At 37.0% G+C, this 18762-nt stretch overlaps 1 protein-coding gene and 1 long non-coding RNA gene across 2 annotated transcripts in view; one reads left to right on the top strand and one right to left on the bottom strand.

Moving 5' to 3' along the window:
• Positions 1-21: 21 nt before the first annotated feature.
• Positions 22-18762, bottom strand: part of KCNB2 (potassium voltage-gated channel subfamily B member 2) — a 137334-nt gene continuing 118593 nt past the window's right edge. The window contains exon 2 of the mRNA XM_032222200.1: positions 22-2142. Within this exon, the coding sequence (XP_032078091.1) occupies positions 25-2142 (2118 nt within the window). The 3' untranslated portion in view covers positions 22-24. The remainder of the gene's footprint in view (positions 2143-18762) is intronic.
• LOC116511941 lies at positions 3576-9701 on the top strand. Its single transcript, XR_004255801.1, has 3 exons — positions 3576-3871; positions 4460-4525; positions 9490-9701. It is a non-coding gene; the product is annotated as an uncharacterized LOC116511941 (long non-coding RNA).

Here is an 18762-nt window from a genome sequence, read left to right as displayed (position 1 = left end):
TGTCATTATTGCTGTCCTAATTAGTCACATGCTGGTTTCTCTGTTGGGACAGTAACCAGGATCACTAGGATTTGTATGGATTTCTGGGGAAAACAAATGGTTTTCCATTTTGTGACCTTCTTGATTATTGTCCCCTGTTATTTCCCTTCCAACATGATAAATGTCTTGAGTGCAGTTATGACCCAAATGTTTGGGTGAAGAAGAACTGACTTCAGAGTCTTCTGTTACATAGTTCCCATCCTTAAGTTTATCCCCAAAGCAGTTTGCCTTGATATCCAACTGCCTGAAGTCATCTTCCTCACCAGTGTCTATTTCAGTGAAACTTCTCTCTTTGGAAGGGAAAGAAAAACGTTTCTGCTTGGGGAACAAACGGCATGCTTGCTTAGAAGCTCCAGAAGAATCCACACCCAGCAGGGCCCTTTCCCCCTCCGGTGAATTCTCTTCTAAGAGGATAGTGCTGATATGCTGAGGGGTATATTGTAGGAAGTCTCCTGTTGCCAACACTGGCAATGGTCTTGTGGTGCTTGGTGGGGTTTGTGGAGCACCACCTCTGTTTTCTTTAAAATTAACTTTAAGAGACCTTGATTTTAAAGGGTTGCTTCCTCTGAAAGAACTTTTGGGACTTTCCATGGCATTGTCAAAGTGAAAGTGACCATGAAGGAGAGGATGAGGACAGCTCTCAGAGCTCATCATTGTATTGACTGAGGAGTAATCAAAGCAGGTATCCCTGGGAGCAAACATTTTATCTTTCATAAATGGTAAAAGCTGGGAATCTTTTGCTGTTTGGTCTTCTAAGTGGGCAAACTCAATGGGAAATCTTAGTTGCAAATGAGAACTGGAATATGGAGGAAGAGGTGAGCGTTCTGTCTCTGTGAAATCAGTGGCGCAGCTGGCAAAGCTGTCAATGCTAGAAGTACTTCTCATATCAGGGATTACTTCTTTGGGTCCTGTTATAGATGTGTTTCCTTGTCGAGTAACCTCTTCCATTTCTATCTCCTCCTCATAGAGGGGAGGTTTCACTGAAGGGCCTTGGTAGGTGGAATTCAGATTAGGCTGAGACTGAGTTTTAGTAATTTCATTATATAATATTTCAAGTTTCTGAGCACTCAAGTGTTGAGGACTGGAGGTTGCTGCTGTATTGTTTAGCTGTTCATGTGAATCTTGCTGGCTCACTTCCTGGTATTTGTTCTCCAGAGATTTATTAGAACTTGTCTCAGACATTGTCCTTCTGGCCCATTTCCAATGACTTGGAGATAAGTGGTTGTCATCGGGAGTTTCCTTTGAATTCGCTGCTTCCTCAGTTTTATCAGTATCAACAGCTACATCAATCAGTTCCATACTGCGAGCAAAGGCATCTTTTAAATTCATTGAGATAATACTTCCATTTCTCTTTGCTCGCTCAAGTGCCTCCCTTCTTTTAATGGCTTTCTCCTGCCGCTTTTGCTCCTTGTAGAACTCTGAAAAATTGTTTACTATGATGGGAATGGGTAGGGCTATTACCAGCACTCCAGCAATGCAACACAATCCACCAACTATTTTACCTAATAAAGTTTTGGGATAAATGTCACCATAACCTACTGTGGTCATAGTGATGGTAGCCCACCAGAACGATGCAGGAATACTTGTAAACTTTGTAGCATCTTCATCTTTTTCAGCAAAAAACACTAGACTGGAAAATATCATAATTCCCATAGCTAAAAATAGTATCAACAAACCCAATTCATTGTAACTCCTTCGTAAAGTAAATCCTAAAGATTGAAGTCCAGTTGAATGTCTAGCAAGTTTAAGGATCCGCAGTATCCTCATGATACGGAATATTTGAACTACACGGCGGACATTTTGAAACTGCAGCACACTTTTGTTAGACTCTGTGAGGAAAATGGTGACGTAATAGGGCAAAATGGCTAGCAAATCAATCACGTTTAATGGACCTTTGAAGAATTTCCACTTGTTTGGAGATGACAGAAAACGCAAAAGGTACTCCATAGTGAACCATGCTATACACACTGCTTCAACATGTGCTAGCTGAGGATTGTCATTTAGTTGTCCAAATTCATCAATTACTTGAAGCTCAGGTAGAGTGTTGAGTGACAAAGCAATGGTGGATAGTACAATGAACAATATGGATACAATGGCCAAAATCTGTTAAAAAGAAAGATAAATAAGAAAACTGTGGTTAACAAATCATAAAGAATGCTTATATTTCAACCAAAGAAATAGCACAGAATTACAGGCCATCCCAAAGTTGCTGTTTCAGAAGGCAACTGGACTTCCTTATTTTTTCTTTTAAAGACGTTTCGCTTCTCATCCAAGAAGCTTCTTTAGCTCTGACAGGATAGTGCAGACATGTCACAGCTGAAAAAGCTTCTTGGATGAGAAGAGAAATGTCTTCAAAAGAAAAAAAATATAAGAAAGTCCCATTGCCTCCTGAAAAAGCACCTTTGGGGCAACCATGACCTAGATGACTGAGAATCTCTACAGGGAATTACAGGTCGTTGTTCTTGACTCACTGCAATTAGATATGCTCCTCTAGTGCCAATACCCCTAACTAATTCATCTGAAGTGCTGGTCCACAATAATAGATCCACTGAAAACCTAACTTATGTGACAATGCTATCCTAAATAATTCCAAAGGTCTACATATTTGGGAATAAGATCCATTAATACAACTCAGATTATTTCAAAAGCTTAATTAGATTATACAGTTCAGCTTTTTTTCCAATCAGCTGCTTTCCAAGAATAGTACCTTAGACCATAACTCCCAGTTCTTAGCCAGATAAGATATTTTTCCCCATTATTATCCTAAATTTAGTGCCCAGTAAATGTTTGATGTAACAAAACAAAACAAAACAAAACAAAAAAAGCAAATGGAATTTGTTCCTGTTAAATACATACTGGACAAATTTTTAATTACAAACATTCTAACTAAAGCTTCATCTTTCAAAAGCAAGTAGAAAGCCAGTTTTGGGAAAGCCTGGGAATTTATTTTGTGTATTTGGCTAAAAAAATAAAATAAAATAATTTCAATAGGTATATTAAAAGATATGACCTTTTTAAATAAAACATTGCCACAAACCAAAAAATAACAAAATAATTATTATTTTAGTGCCATCAAATGTTGTAGGCCGCATGCTTAATTTTAATTTTTTTAAATTTAAGATTAAAAGTAATGACAAAATGTAAGATACAAAGTTCAATATTAATGCTAAAAAGAAAAACATACAGATGTTTGATTGAGCTGTCCACAATTGTAGTGCTGAATATTCCCCATGGACTTAATGTTAGTATTTAGTGATACTTACAATTTAGCAATTACTCTGTATGATTTTATGAAGTTATGTTTTTAATAACTTTAAAAAAAAACTACATCAGCATACTTGTTTAAAAGTAAGAAGATGAGAGTTATGAATGAATTTTCTCCAGATAAAATAAGAAAATAGGCACAGATGTTATATATATAACATTTTATATTATTAAGTAACATAATGTTGATATATATATATATATATATATATATATATATATATATCAACATTATGTTACTTAATAATATAAAAACAGAATGTTAACAGGTCTTTTGCATTTTTTTACCTTAACTTTTGATAAAATTGTGCTAAATTAAACTATTATTTCTTTCTTTCAGGCAAGGCTATCCCATCCACATTAACGGCGTATCTTCTAGGAAGCTGCCAGTGTCTCTCAGCCCAATGAAGGAGAGGGCAAGCTATGTATGCTACTTTGATCTCATCTACAAAATGGGAATATACTTCTAATCAATGAATGTGTAAAGAGACAAATCTTATAGAACCCTTTAAAACAGATTAATTACCAGATAAAAACTTCAAGGTCATCTAACCTTCATCACAGTTCAGTAAGTACGGAACTTTTGCAGATCTGAGAAGATATTGTGAATTAATAGAATGAAACACACACTCACTCTCTCTCTCTCTCTCTCTCTCTCTCTCTCTCCCTCCCTCCCTCCCTCCCTCTCTCTCTCTCTCTCTCTCTCTCTCTCTCACACGGTTTTATGAAAATTTAGGAAAAATTATTCTAAGTAACGTATTGAGTATGGTGCAAAATAGCCATATTCTGTAAAATAATTATTGTTTGGTCAAACATCTGCATCAACATTTATTTTTGAAAATATGTTAAAAATTAAAAACTTACTGCATTCTGTCCATTAACAACACTGGCTTTCAAGTATTATTAATTGGGCCTTATTTTTACCCTTGAATCAGAAAATTTGCATGCTTCTAGTTTTACATTTCCAAGGTAGTTTAAGGCATCATCAACCAAAGTTCTTTTAAAAATCTCTAACTATTGTAAGTTTGACAAAATCAAACATGGACACAAAAGTGGAACTTCTCCCATAACAATAGCTATCATTATCTGTCAGCAGGTTTTCTTGTTCAATGACATATTGAATATATGATGACTTTAAACTATTATTATTTTTCAGATTTATCCTTGGCTGATCCCTTAGTTGCCTGGCAATACTACAGAAGACAATATGATTCATTCAAAGGTAGGATTGAATAGATTGAATATCTGTATATTTGCAGTGGTAAACCTTTACAAAATCATGAATAATTAGTTTCTAAAACTATTGGTTATGAGACATCTAAAATGCTCTAGAACAGTTGTGGGAAAAATCTTGTTGCGTGCCATGAAGTTCTTGTTAGCAAATATGCCATGTGGTTTAAGTCTGGAATACATAATATATGAAAACAACTCAATTACACATAGAAAACCAATATATTTAGAACCAGCATTGCCATTTTCATGTTGCACTTTTTGAAAATAATGGAATCTTCTTCCAGTATTATTTGTTACCATACAAAAATGATCTCGCATAAAAATTCTTAGTAGAATTCTCATGAATTATTTTCAATGAAGTTTTTCCCATTTTAACCAGAAGATGTCTCTACTACACAATCCTGGTATTCATGACAGCAGCTGCCCTTGGAAAGATAGCAGTTATAATAATGCACCTCTTTCTCTCTTCTCCCCTTTTTTCCTTAAAAAAAGCCTTTCTATCAATACTTATATCCTTGCCTTTGCTCCAAGGATTCTTTGTTGAATTCTGTGCCAGAGTCCCATATCTCTAATAATTTCAAAATACTTTATTTCAGAAACATCTCTTATTGTCTCCCCTCCCCTATAAATCTAAATATTCTATGACTAATTACAGATGACACTGAGCTGCCAGGAATAGCCAACACTCCAGAAGACAAGCTCAGGATCCAAAAAGATCTTAACCGACTTGAACAATGGGGCGTATCCAACAACATTATATTTAATGTGGAGAAAAACAAAGTTTTACACCTATGCAGGAAAAACGTACAGATTAGATGAAACCTGGCTCAAAAACAGTAACTGTGAGAGGGTCCTCGGAGTCCTAGTGGAACTCCCTCCCTCCCTATTTTCTGTGTTAATAGCCTGACAGAGAGTTGTTGGCTGACATTCCTGCATCATTATTATATAATAGGCTCTTTGCATATGACTTTGATTCTTCTACCATTATAACCATAAAATATAATAACGAACTGTGACTGCAGTCTCTAAAGAGTCACCTGTTTGTACTGTTGAGTGCCATTTACATTTTTCTACTTCTTATCATTATAGGCACAAAAGAAATCTCTCTTTAGACCAAACCAGCAGTGTCAAACTTGATTTCATTGAGAGCCGCATCAGGGTTGTGTTTGACCTTGGGGGGGGGACCAGGAGAGTGTGGCCAGGGGGTGTGGCCAGCTCTACATTACTCAGGGGCACTTATGGTGGCCTGAGTGCCCTACCAGCAAAGATGGGCTCCTGAGATCCGTTTTCAGCTGCGATGTCCTCCTGCAACCCTCTGCCAGTGTAAATGGAGCCCCGTTTTCGCTGGCAGAGGTACCGCGAGCCGGTCCTTCACTATTTTCCAGATCAGCCCCGTGGGCCAGATTTAAGCATCCCTCAGGCCGGATCCGGACTGTGGACCTTGAGTTTAACACCCATGGACTAAACTATACACTTGTAAAGTGGTAGATGCTGCAGGATGCTCAGCTAAGATAATCTGGTGTATTCTTCCTGTCTTTTTTGAGTAACAATACTTGTCGTTACCATACACCTGAATATAATTGCATATTTTTGCTTATTTGCAAAGGTAAAGGTTTCTCTTCCAGTTGTGTCCGACTCTAGGGTGTGGTGCTCATCTCTATCTCTTGGCTGAGGGAGCCATTGACTGAAGACATTTTCCGTGGTCCTATGGCCAGCATGACTATATGCCAAAGGTGCACAGAACACTGTTATCTTTGCACCAAAGTGGTAGTTATTAATCTATTCACATTTGCATGTTTTCAAACTACTAGGTGGGCAGGAGCTGGTCCAAAGTACATGAACTCACCCTGGTGTGTAGTGTTTGAGTTTTGAACCTTGGCTGTCAGCTTTCCAGCCGACAACTCAGTATCTAACTGCTGAACATGGAAGTAATCTGCATTGGACCTGAAATGACACTTTATAATGATAAAGCTCTTAATGGTAGACCTATGTTTAAACATTCTAATAAATAAGGGACAAGTTGGTAAATCTTTCAATTCACAAATTTTACTGGCTTGCATCATGCCCTCCCAAATGTTGCTAATATGGAGAAGTTATAATTGGTGTGGCCAATGGTGAAGGATTCTGGAAGATGTAATCAGTTCCTAAACTACAACTTTGAGTATGCCAGGTTCCCTATCCATACTCAATAGTTAATTTCCTTTTGCTACTTTTCCCCAACCAGCTTTTTACTTTTGATATACATCACTTAAAAGTATCAGATGTCCCTCACCTAATATATATGACATAAGCTTGGATTTCAATAAGTGTTTTTTTTTCAAATTTATCAACTTTAAGATGTGTAGACTCCAAGAATTACCCAGCCAGCATGTTACAAAAAACTGAGCTCAATGAGATCTACATCATTACAATTACACTTTACAACTGTATTGTATACAGCAGTTATTTATATCTGAATACAATTTAAGCTTTAGTGACTTCAGTGGGATTTGTTCACAGATAAGTCAATGTGGGAAAGCAAAATGATTTCAAAGAGAAATCTTTTAGTACATTGCCTTTTACAATCCAGTAAGCTTTTAATTAAAAAATAACATGTAGTCCTGAACTGTGAAAATAAATTCATCACATAAAACAATCAGTAGAAGTGTCGGTGAAATGAAAATGCTTAATAAAGTCTATAGACTACGACCGTGATGGCAAACCTATGGCACGTGTGCCACAGGTGGCACACAGAGTCCCCTCTGTGGGCACATCAGCCATTGCCCAAGCCCAGCTCCACCACGCATGCACGTACACCTCCACCGGCCAGCTGGTCTTCAGGTTTCTGCCAGGTATGCACGGGGGTGGGGTGCATGTGTGGGGAACACTCGCATTACATTTTGGGGGTTTGTTTGTGTGTGTGTGCCTCCCCTGCACCCTGTTTTAGGCCTGGAAGGCCTCCTGCACCAACCTGGAAGCCAAAAATGGGTGAAAGGGATGGAGTGCATGCACAGAGGCATGTACATGCGCGGGAGGCACTCACATTGTATTTTGGGGTTGTGTGCATGCGTGTGCTTTGGGCACTCGGCACCAAAAATGTTAGACATCACTGGACTAGGAGAACCCAATTAAAATACACCTGGTCTCTAAGCATTCTTTCTTTTTAGTGTAGATATTATAAAGTATCAGGTAATGAATGAGACGCCATCATTTTCATTTCACCCTGAGTTCTACTTTACTTCAGCCCACAAATGTTATTAGGGAAACATGATAAGGATGAATCAACTGTTGATAATTGATTTGCAACACTAGCGCAAGACAGAAAAAAAGTCCTGCTTACTACTACATGAGCAAGAAAAGACTGTGAAAGGATGGAAGGAACAGGATTTCTTCAAACCAGCAGCTGAATCATTCCCTACATTTTGTTTTAAGGCATATTGCTGAGTGTGGCTTTATTTCATTTTTAAGTCCTAGTACCTATTGACTAATTATAGTGTTTCTTATGCATTTGAATAAGGTCCCCTCGGTCTCATTTTTGATATCAGTAACATTGCAGGATCTACTACTAACTACTTTATATGGAGTGCCCCTTTTTTTGTGGAGGGGAGGAGAAGCAATTTATTACAATCTTTAACAGAACATTTCTGAAGCATTGTGAAAAAAACTATATATTATACAAGCTGAAGAAGAATGCTTGCCAAAGAATGCTTTACTATTTATCTGTTGTTTTGAAGTATACCGGTAATCATTTAAAGGTTGAGAGTTTGTGGAAACAATCCTGATCACAAACAGAAATGATGTTAACTGTTCAGAAATTCTTTTTTCCCTTTGAAAATGCCCAATTAAACATGAAACGGATGTGTAAAGCTGATCTTTAGGAAAAATGATTAAAGAACCCAAAAGTAGGTCTGCTAAATTGGTCTAATCTAGTATATGGCTAGTATATGTTTAGAGGGACACGGTGGCTCAGTGGCTAAGACACTGAGCTTGTCGATCAGAAAGGTTGGCAATTTGGCAGTTCGAATCCCTATCGCCGCATAATGGAGTGAGCTCCCGTTACTTGTTGCAGCTTCTGGCAACCTAGCAGTTTGAAAGCATGTAAAAATGCAAGTAGAAAAATAGGAACCATTTTTGGTGGGAAGGTAACAGCGTTCTGTGCGCCTTTGGTGTTTAGTCATGTCAGCCACATGACTGAGACATCTTCGGATAATGCTGGCTCTTCGGCTTTGAAATGGAGATGAACACCGCTCCTTAGAGTTGGGAACAATTAACACATATGTGCGAGGGGAACCTTTATTTTAAATAATATTAGACCAGCATGTACCCATCTAGGCAGAGTTTATTAATTTTGAAGCCCTTATTGTATACTCAGAGATCTCTCTTCATCAAGTAGGAGAGTTGAGACAATAAGGGCTTCTGATTGTGTGAAAAAAGTACAATAAAATTATTTCTTTATGGTGCTTTTTTGTTTCTTGAAGTCTTTCTTCAAGCTGCTTTTATTCCCCTTCATTCATTTTTTTCAAACATGGATCAGTATAATTTTTAAAAAAATGTATTTACTTTTCACTCACATGTTATTTAAAAATTCTGGAACTTGAATTTTTTTTCCAATTAAATACTTAGATGATACGTCATGCCTCTCTCCTCTTGCTTGCTGTCACTCCTCACATGTACACACATCCCAGAAGGCAGTAAAAACATTACTAAACCAAAAATCCAGTGCGTTAAAATAAAAATTCATTTGTCTATGCAGACTATTGAGAAACTGGAAAGAGCTATCTTGTACGAATACAGAGGAACACCAGCATAAATCACACTTTGAGTCTTAATTAGATGAGCTGAGTGGGTACAGTTCAGACAATATGATATATATTGCTTTACAGCGGGATAACGGCTAATAGTGTAACAAGACTTCTCTCTCACTCTTTATCTTCTGTTTTATTGCATTATGCTACTGTGTTTCTTTTATTTCAGGTCTGTGTGGTTTCCACATACTCTACATTGCATTTCCTAGTAAGACGTTACTATAAATCTGGACTTGCTCAGAGAAATTGGAATAGTCATAATCTAGCACTACAGCACTTACCTCATCTTGTGCAGGGTCTTGACCCCCAAAGCCAGGTTCAAGCACATCTTTTCCCCTTTTTCTAGTACTCTTTTTTTTGTAAAAGTTTTTTATTTTTCAATTTTAAAATACATGCATTCCATCTTTCCTTAATCAGTGTGTCATCTGGGGCACAGATATCTGTGCAACATTCTTCCGTAAATTATATTACATTATACAATTAAACCTTGTAAGTCTCTTCATTTCTTTCTTAACATATCTTCTAGTATATCGTCTGACATATATACAATAATAACATTGATTATAGTTATTTTCATAATATTAATCACTGGTGGTATTCAATATTTTTTTTACTACTGTTTCTGTGGGTGTGGCTTGGTGGGCGTGGCATGGCTTGTGGGCATGGCAGGGGAAGGATGCTGTAAAATCTACATTCCCACCCCACTCCAGGGGAATGGTACTGTAAAATCTCCATTACCTATCAATTCCTGGGGAAAGTTACTGCAAAATCTCCATTTCCTCCCGATCAGCTGCGACTTGGGAGGCAGAGAATAGATGGGGGCGGACTCAGTCATGATTTGGTATTTGTCGGTTCTCCAAACTACTCAAAATTTCCGCTATTGGTTCTCCAGAACTGGTCAGAATCTGCCAAATACCGCCTCTGATATTCATGCTAACAATTATTTCTAGTACTCTTAAAGTCCTGACTTCAAAGCACCAGGCAAGCAGCTTTGTTCAAAGGGTCAGTCTATGGCAGAAGAGCTGACAGTGGATTCAATGGTTGCATGATGCATGTGGTAGTGCAAGAAAAGCAGATGACTTTGTACCAAGATAAGGGAATCAGAGAAAATGAGCCTGGGACTCACAGTAACCAGCCTGGTGCCTTAACCATTAGAAGATTGATATATAATCTGATATCCAGGTAGTAATTGACTTACAACCATAATTAGGACCAGAATTTTGTTGCTAAGCAAGGTGGTTGTTAAGTGAGTCACATCCACTTGTAGGATCCTTTTTGCCATGGTTACTAAATGAATCAAACACTATTAAGTGACTCCAGCTTCCCCATTTGACTTTTGTCAGTAGCTGGCTGGGAAGATCATAAATGATGAATTACATGTCTCCAGGATGCTGCAACCACTATAAGAACATGTTTATTGCAAAGCATCTGAATGTTGATCATGTGGCCATCAGGATGCTGCATTGGTTGTAAGTGTGAGGACTGGTTGAATGTCATTTTTTTTAGTGCTGTTGTAACTTTGAGCAGTCATTGGGGAAGTTGGGGACCACCTCTATTATTGGCACTTTTTTCCTCATTGGCCCATCCTCTGTGCATTAGAACATATACAATGTACTGTAATATTAAGATGTAAAGGTAAGGGTAAATGTTCCCCTCGCACATATCTGCTAGTCGTTCCTGACTCTAGGAGCTTATCTCCGTTTCAAAACCGAAGAGCCAGCGCTGTCCAAAGATGTCTCCATGGTCATGTGGCCGGCATGACTAAACACCGAAGGCACATGGAACACTGTTACCTTCCCACCAAAGGTGATTCCTATTTTTCTACTTGCATGTTTGCATGCTTTCAACCTTTCTGCTAGGTTGGCAGAAGCTGAGACAAGTAACAGGAGCTCACTTTGTTATGTGGCACTAGGGATTCGAACCGCCAATCTTTCTGATCGACAAGCTCAGCGTCTTACCACTGAACCACCACGTCTCTTATATTAAGATGTAATATTATCTAAAACAAATAAAAAGAAGTGCTTTCCTATATTATACTTATTCATGAAGACGTGGCTCTACTACAACAAAAACATGAAATGCATGAAATAATGTATGCAATGCATATACATCAATGTTGCTTGAGCCAAACTGAATAAAAGCTCTGAACCTTGGTTGGTTGTTCCAAACAGCTACTCCTTACTAAACATCCTAGGTAATAAATATTTCTATAATTATGCAATTCCAACTAATTAAACTCATAAAAAACTGAATTTGAGGTGTCCTTACGGTTTTGAATGTGTATAAAAATAATAAAAATGTTAGTTAGGATTGCACATTGTGGCTTCAACACACATAAGAAAAAGGCGGGATTTCACATGGGTACAACTTCCATCATGATTTTTTTGACCCTTCATCCACTGACATCCTTGGTAGTATTAATGAACCTATCATAGCATTTTTAAATGCTTTGAACTGGAAAATTACAGTGGTTTGAGCCAAGAAATAAACAAATATATACGAGTATATTAATATTTGATTTAAAAAAAGATATTCCAGAAGTAACAGTATTCCAGAGACTTATATACATGAAAACAAAGTCAGATTTTGAAAAGACAACTCCCTCTTTGCTTATACTATCCTTAGTGGTATCTCCCACTGACAGTCCTTTAAAGGCTAAGCAACTGAGCTGTCTGGTTGGATCAATTTGTGAACATCAATACAGCTCTATTTAAATCTATGTAGTTAGATGCAAAGCTGGGAAAAAAAGCCTCAAAAATAGAATTTGATTTCCTTGCACTGCACAGATTTTAACCACAAAGAACTCTTGTGAGGAAAATGAAACAGAATATAAACCGGTCCTTTACCTCAAAAGCTGAATGCAAAGGCAGGACTGGGCCCTTTTTTTGAAATAACAAATCACTGATAAAGCATAAGAAAAGTCTATTGGGAGCCAAGCAGTGGGTGGAACTAAGCTCAACTGCCCCCTTTTCTCTCTTCTTTCTCTTGCTTATCTATCTCTATGCCATCCGTTTTCTCTTTCTTCCTACTATTCCAATTTCTTTTTCCACCTTTTCCAATGCAGCTGTTATTGCTGCAATGTAATCTGCGTTCCCATACTATTTCCTTAATGCTAAAGCAGAGAAGCTTTCAAAATGGTCTGTTTCTCCTATATGTATCAACCCCCCAACCTTTTCAATTGAACCAGCTGCCTTCTAAAAACACAGATAAGGCCAATCCATTTTTTACAAAGCGACCTTTGTAATTAGCTAAGTAGTCTTCATTCAAATGAATATGTCATTTCAAAGCTCTATTCTGAATGGAACACCCTTTTAAATCTCTTTGCGCCCTTCTGGAGTTCCATCAAAAGCACTACACGCCCATTCAAAAGTCTCAGCAGGATTGACTGAGTCACTAAGCAGGCCTAAGCCAAAAGACAATTGAAATTTGAGAATATGCTGCCTGTCACTCATGGATTACCCCTCAATAAATGACTAAAGTATCTTATGAAATAGATAAGTAAACAAGTGAACCATGTAACCTATGAGATGACTATGAAGGCTTCTAAACTGTCATGTAATGTACATCTATGCACCGCAGCATTGCCCATCTTTCTAAATACTGTACTGTAAACTTTGATAGCATGATAATTCTAGGCTACTGGGACTGACGTGCCCTAAAAGAAGACCTGATCAGGTGTGCCCTTGCCTTGCTTCTGTTGTTTTCGTCCATTCCATTTAATGACTAGTATTATAAAGGGGAATGTCTGGTGAAGTCCAATGTCTTGAGATTTTATTTAAGTATTATTACCTCAAAAGAAAAGCTGCCTTCAGATTTCTACTCATAGAACACTAAACAGAATATTATCTAGCCTTCTCTTTTAAGAAAAAGTTTATAATTTATAAAAAATATTTATATAGTCCACCAACTCCAGGCAGCTCCCAGTCAAGAGTTAAAATACCATAAAAAATCATATTAAAACTGTAAAACCAAAAAGGATTAGAATATTAAAACATTAAAAACAACACACACAACAAACCCTGGCACCAACTCTGCTTTCCAATCTTACCATAGGGTTGGGGAAAGATCCAGGTCTTCAAAGCTTTATGGAAGGCTAAGAGGGTAGAAGCCAGTGGTGGAATTCAATTTTTTTACTACCAGTTCTGTGGGCGTGGCATGGCGGGTATGGTGTGGCTTGGTGGGCGTCACAGGAGAAGGATACTGTACAATATCCATTCCCTCCCAATTCCAGGGGAAGGTTGCTGCAAAATCCCCATTTCTTCCTGATCAGCTGAGACTCGGCAGGCAGAGAATATACGGGGGCAGAGCTAGTCAGAGGTGGTATTTATCGGTTCTCCGAACTACTCAAAATTTCCACTACCAGTTCTCCAGAACTGGTCAGAGCCTGCTGAATACCACTTCTGGTGGAAGCCTGTCTAATGAATGTTCAGAGGGCAAGAACATTCCATAGGGCAAGGGTTGTCATGAAAATGCACTCTTCTTAGCTTTCTATAAGAAGAATATTTAGGGGAAGGGGTTAGGAATTTGCCCACCCTATCTGACCTGATATGACTGGTAAATGTCCTTAGAAAAAGGTGGTCCTGTAGATAACCTGACCTTGTGCTATGTAGGACTTTAAAGATGATGACCAGCAATTAGATTTGCACCTACAAAGAAATTGGAAGCCTCTACAGCTCAGTAACAAAGGTGTTGAAGTTTCCTAGCGGGGTTCAAAGACAGCCTTATGTAAAGTTTATTGTAGTAATTCAAATGGAAGGTAACCAGAGCATGAATGACCATAAGCAAGTCCTGATAAAGTTAAGATACAATAATATATTGCATAATATCATTTACTGTATAAGTAAAAAGGCAAAAAAAAAAATCTCAGGAGACTCAAATCCAAAGTTGAGTTGTGATTCCTATTTTCATAATTTTATTACACAGCTGCAAAATTTAAAAGCACTTTACAATCAATATATTTAACCACATTGTGTAAACATTAGATACTCAGTTACTGATTGTTAATCCTGGTGTGCAGGAAAGAATTTCAGGGCAGGAAGTCAAAGGCTTTGGCAGAAACCCCCAAATGAAGTCATTTTTCAAAGAAAAGCAACAACAATAAATATGTATTTTAAATAATTTATCTTTGTTTTTAGTAAATTGAAAATATAATTGAACCTATAATGATTAAAAAAAGATTTAAATTAGATAAGTGTTGGCATATCAAAGGTTTTTTTCTAATAAAGATAGCCTTCTAACGTATATCATATATGAAATCTATTGCAATGGTACCAACAGAGATTATGGTCCTGTGCAAAGCTATGCCTGTGCGCAGGATAGATCCTCAAATGTTGGGAAAATTTGTTTTGCCTACTGTGAAGCCATCCCATTTATTTTCATATACCCTTATCTTGTGCCTGCCTGGTCTCTCAAGTTTGACTTTCTGCTTGGACATACCAGGTTGCCCTGTCATTACCAGGACTCTGGCACCTGCAAAGAAGTCTATAATTAGGCACTCAATTCCTTTGACTGCTCTCCCAACCACATCAGCTTTGGGCCAACGATTCTAGATGTGGTTACACTATACCTCCCAGTCCTTTCTATCCTATGATAACATTGGGATTGCTAGATGAAGTGCAATTTATATTTTAATATTCCTTCTGCAAGGAGAGAGAAGCCCAAGTAAAATCTCTTTGACTTATAAACTTGATTTGACCTTTATATTCCCCAATTCTGGAATGTCATCACAAGTGAATATAATGGTATATATTATATACTGTAGGTCAAAATTTATATATTCTTATGGAGAAGAATTTATTTTGAACTATAATATTTGGCCTTCATATAGCAATTAATTTTGCTAAACCAAAAACCGAATTCTGTCTTTTCTGTTCCTCCTGGTTGTGTGGAACAAGAAAAAGAAGGGAAGCACATGAATCTAGTGCTTTGAAGAGTCGCATTTCTACTTATATTGTAACTCTTAATTATGGTATAAAATTACACAGTATGCAAACTATTGCAATCAGGAGATTTATATGTACAGATATTTGCAGCTAAGCCAGGCTATTGACCCTAACAAATTTGAAAACTCATTCTGCCTAATATAGCAGTCTTCTAATATCTCAGGGGTTGCCACAAAGAAAAGGAAATCAACCTATTTGCCAAAGCACTTGAGGCAGGACAATAATCAATGGGTGGAAACTAATCAAGGAGAGAAGGAACCTAGAATTTCTCAAGGAGAAATTTTCTCACAGTTAGAACAACTAATCAGTAGACCAAGTTGCTTCCAAAAGTTGTGAATGCTCCAACAATGAAGGTTTTTAAGAAGAGATTGGATAACCATTTGTCTGAAATGGTATAGGGTTTTCTGCCTAAGCAGTGAGTTGGACTAGAAGATCTCCAAATTCCTTCCAACTCTGTTCTGTTCTGTTCTGTTCTATTCTATTCTATTTGTCGGCACAATGTAAAAAAAGATGTTGAGATTGAAGGATAAAACATATAAAGAATGGTTGCTGGAATTGGATATGTCTAGTTTAATGAAAAGAAGGGGAGGCATGATAGCAGTGTTCCAATATCTAAGAGGTTCCCACAAAGAAGAGAGAGTCAACATATTCTTCAAAACACCTGAAGGCAGGACAAGAAACAATGAATGGAAACTAATCAAGGAGAGAAGCAACCTAGAACTAAGGAGAAATTTCCTGACAGTTAAAACAATTAATCGATGGACCAAGTTTCCTCCAAAAGTTGTGAATGCTCCAATACTGGAAGTTTTTAGAAGATTGGACAAACATTTGCCTGAAATGGTATAGGATTTCTTGCCTGAGCAGAGGGTTGGACTAGAATACCTCCAAGGTCCCTTTCAACTCTGTCATTCTGTATTCTGTATTCTCAGCCTAAGTTCAGTTCCTTTTTTCACAATTCTCTCGCCATTACTATTGCAGCACGATAAGTTAGGGTGGGTCCCTCCTTTTTTTTGAGGGGGGAAGTTTTTTTATTGTTTTAATTGAACAAAAACACACAAAAAAATCATCCTTCATTACATCTTGTAGAAAGTGTGTCGATTAGTTACAAATACATTTTGTGCATTTCTTCCACAATCATTACTTATACTTTATTCATATTGAATTGTACATTTTAAATCAAAAATCTTTATGTATTTTACTATCAATGTACCACAATTTTCATTTAACTACAATTATTTAAACGTGATTTTATCTGAAATCAGTTGTATTTAAAGACACAACCACCTACTGGCATTCATTCGCAATTTCAATAAACCTCCAATAACATTACACCTTTATAACATATTCTGAAAAAGAAATCAATTAATAAGGTATGTAAGCATTCCCCCCTTCTCCCCAACTCACTATTTAAAGCTTGTATCCAATTTGCTTTTACCAATACAACACATGTATATATCATTAAACATTATCCATTAACATTTCCTTGTTATTGTTGTAGTTAGCTAAAAATTATTTACTATTTGTATCACATCTCCTCTCATCAGACCCAAAAGAAATTACACCTTTATAACAAGATCTAAACAAAAATTTATTAATAAAATTTATAGGTCTTTTCCCCAGTCCCAATTTACAATATATATATCCAAGTTACTTTTACTAGTTAAGGTTATTGTTTCATTATTGTTATCATAGTTAATTATATTAATGAATAAACATTTAATAACAATCTAAAACAATGTACAAAATACTAAAATTCCTACTTATTAATCACCAAAAATTAACTAACTTTTTATCATCAACTTTCATTATCAACCTGTATCTTTTTAGTGGCAAAACAGTCTTATCTCTCTTGCCAGTTGTGTCGATTCTCTTTTTAACTTCTCTTTTTAATTTCTCTTTTATAAACTTCTCTACACTTTATTGCTTGAAAGATCTCTCAGATAATCTCATTGCCCTTGAATTGTTATTGAAATTAGCTTGTCTTTGGTTGTCAGACTTATTTCTGAAAAGGTTTCTCTTCTTAACTCCATCATTATCACCTTTTTTTTCTCCTTTATCTTGAAATCTGGGATAAAGCTCCAAATTGTCAAATTCATTTTTCCATCTTCCCTTCTTTCCACTTTCACCCATGTTTGCTCCATTAATAAGTTCATCTATTGTCTTGTCTTTATTTTCATTCTCTTCTTTAATTTTTGGGGCTCCAACCCCATCATCTTTTGCTGTGAGAAAAATAGTCTATTCAACTTTTCTCAAATCTCCCAAATCCTTTCAATATATTTTGAATTCCAGCCAGGATATTTCAAAATTTTAAGGTTTCCTCATTTGCATATTGATCCATTTTTCCCAAAAAAATGAGGAGAGAAAAAGAAAAAACGAATCTGATAGCCACTGCCACTCTAGCCTTCCAAGCCTCTTTTGTGTATGTGTATATGTATATGTGTGTGTGTGTGTGTGTGTGTGTGTATGTATGTATGTATGCATATGTATATATATATATAAAATTGACTTAAGCACAAGTTGTTTTGTACTCTTCAAAGAAGAAGGGTTCTATCTTTTTCTTTCCTTTTCCTTCCCTTGCCAAAATATTTTCCAAAAGCACCTGCGAAAACAATTCGTGCCCTTGGCTCTTTATCAGATTTTGTAAGCAAGTTGCAAACCCTTCAGTTACAAAGTCAGTGAGATCAAAGAAGAAAGAACAAAAGATACATTGTTTAAAAAAAACCTCCAGACTCTGACTTCCGAGTGGCAGGTTCCACTTTTTCATACTTGTCTCAAGCTTATGGAAAACAAAGATCTTTAATTGTCTTTAATGGAATTTAATAACAAATGGTAAGAAGAATTGTTAAAATAAAAAAGAAGGTTTTAGTTCAAGCCAAAAGATAAAGTGACAAAGAATAGAGGGGAAAAAATCAATCCGTTCACTTTAAGATGAGAGACAGGAAACATTACGGTCACTTCAATCCACAAAATATCATTACAATAAAAAAAAAAACTTTCCAAGGCAGTCCAATAAAAATTAAATTCGCCACTTTATTCTTTTACTTAAAGGACGAATTTATCTTTTAAAAAAAGTTTCTTTGGGCAATCTTTCTCAGAATAGAAAAAAAACCCTCACCAGTCGTCTCTGACTTCGTCAGCCTGTTTGCCGCCGGCTTGAAGCGCTTCTCTTGGGTCAATCAGGGTGCGATGTCCCTGAGACCAGCAAGGCTTTATCTTCCTGTTCACCGTCTCTACGGTGATGGTTTAGGTCCAATTGGACCATCCAGTGGCAAAAGTGTCAACGACGGTATAGGACTGTCGAGACCGCACGTTGTATTGTCGCAACGTTGGCTCCTCTCTCCTCTGGGTGGGTCTCTCCTGAGCCTCTAGCTCTAACCACTATACATTTGTGGGCTACCTTCCCTCTTATCAGATTGTTCCCTAGGCAGAATATCTTTGCCACGTTTTCCAAGATCATTCCCACACACCATTACACATTAGAGACTTGTTTCTTCCCAATA

Source organism: Thamnophis elegans, chromosome 8 (genome assembly GCF_009769535.1).
Source record: "Thamnophis elegans isolate rThaEle1 chromosome 8, rThaEle1.pri, whole genome shotgun sequence".
In the NCBI taxonomy this organism is placed as follows: Eukaryota; Metazoa; Chordata; class Lepidosauria; order Squamata; family Colubridae; genus Thamnophis; species Thamnophis elegans.
The sequence above is the reverse complement of the archived record's forward strand: the minus strand, read 5'-3'. Positions and strand labels throughout refer to the sequence as shown.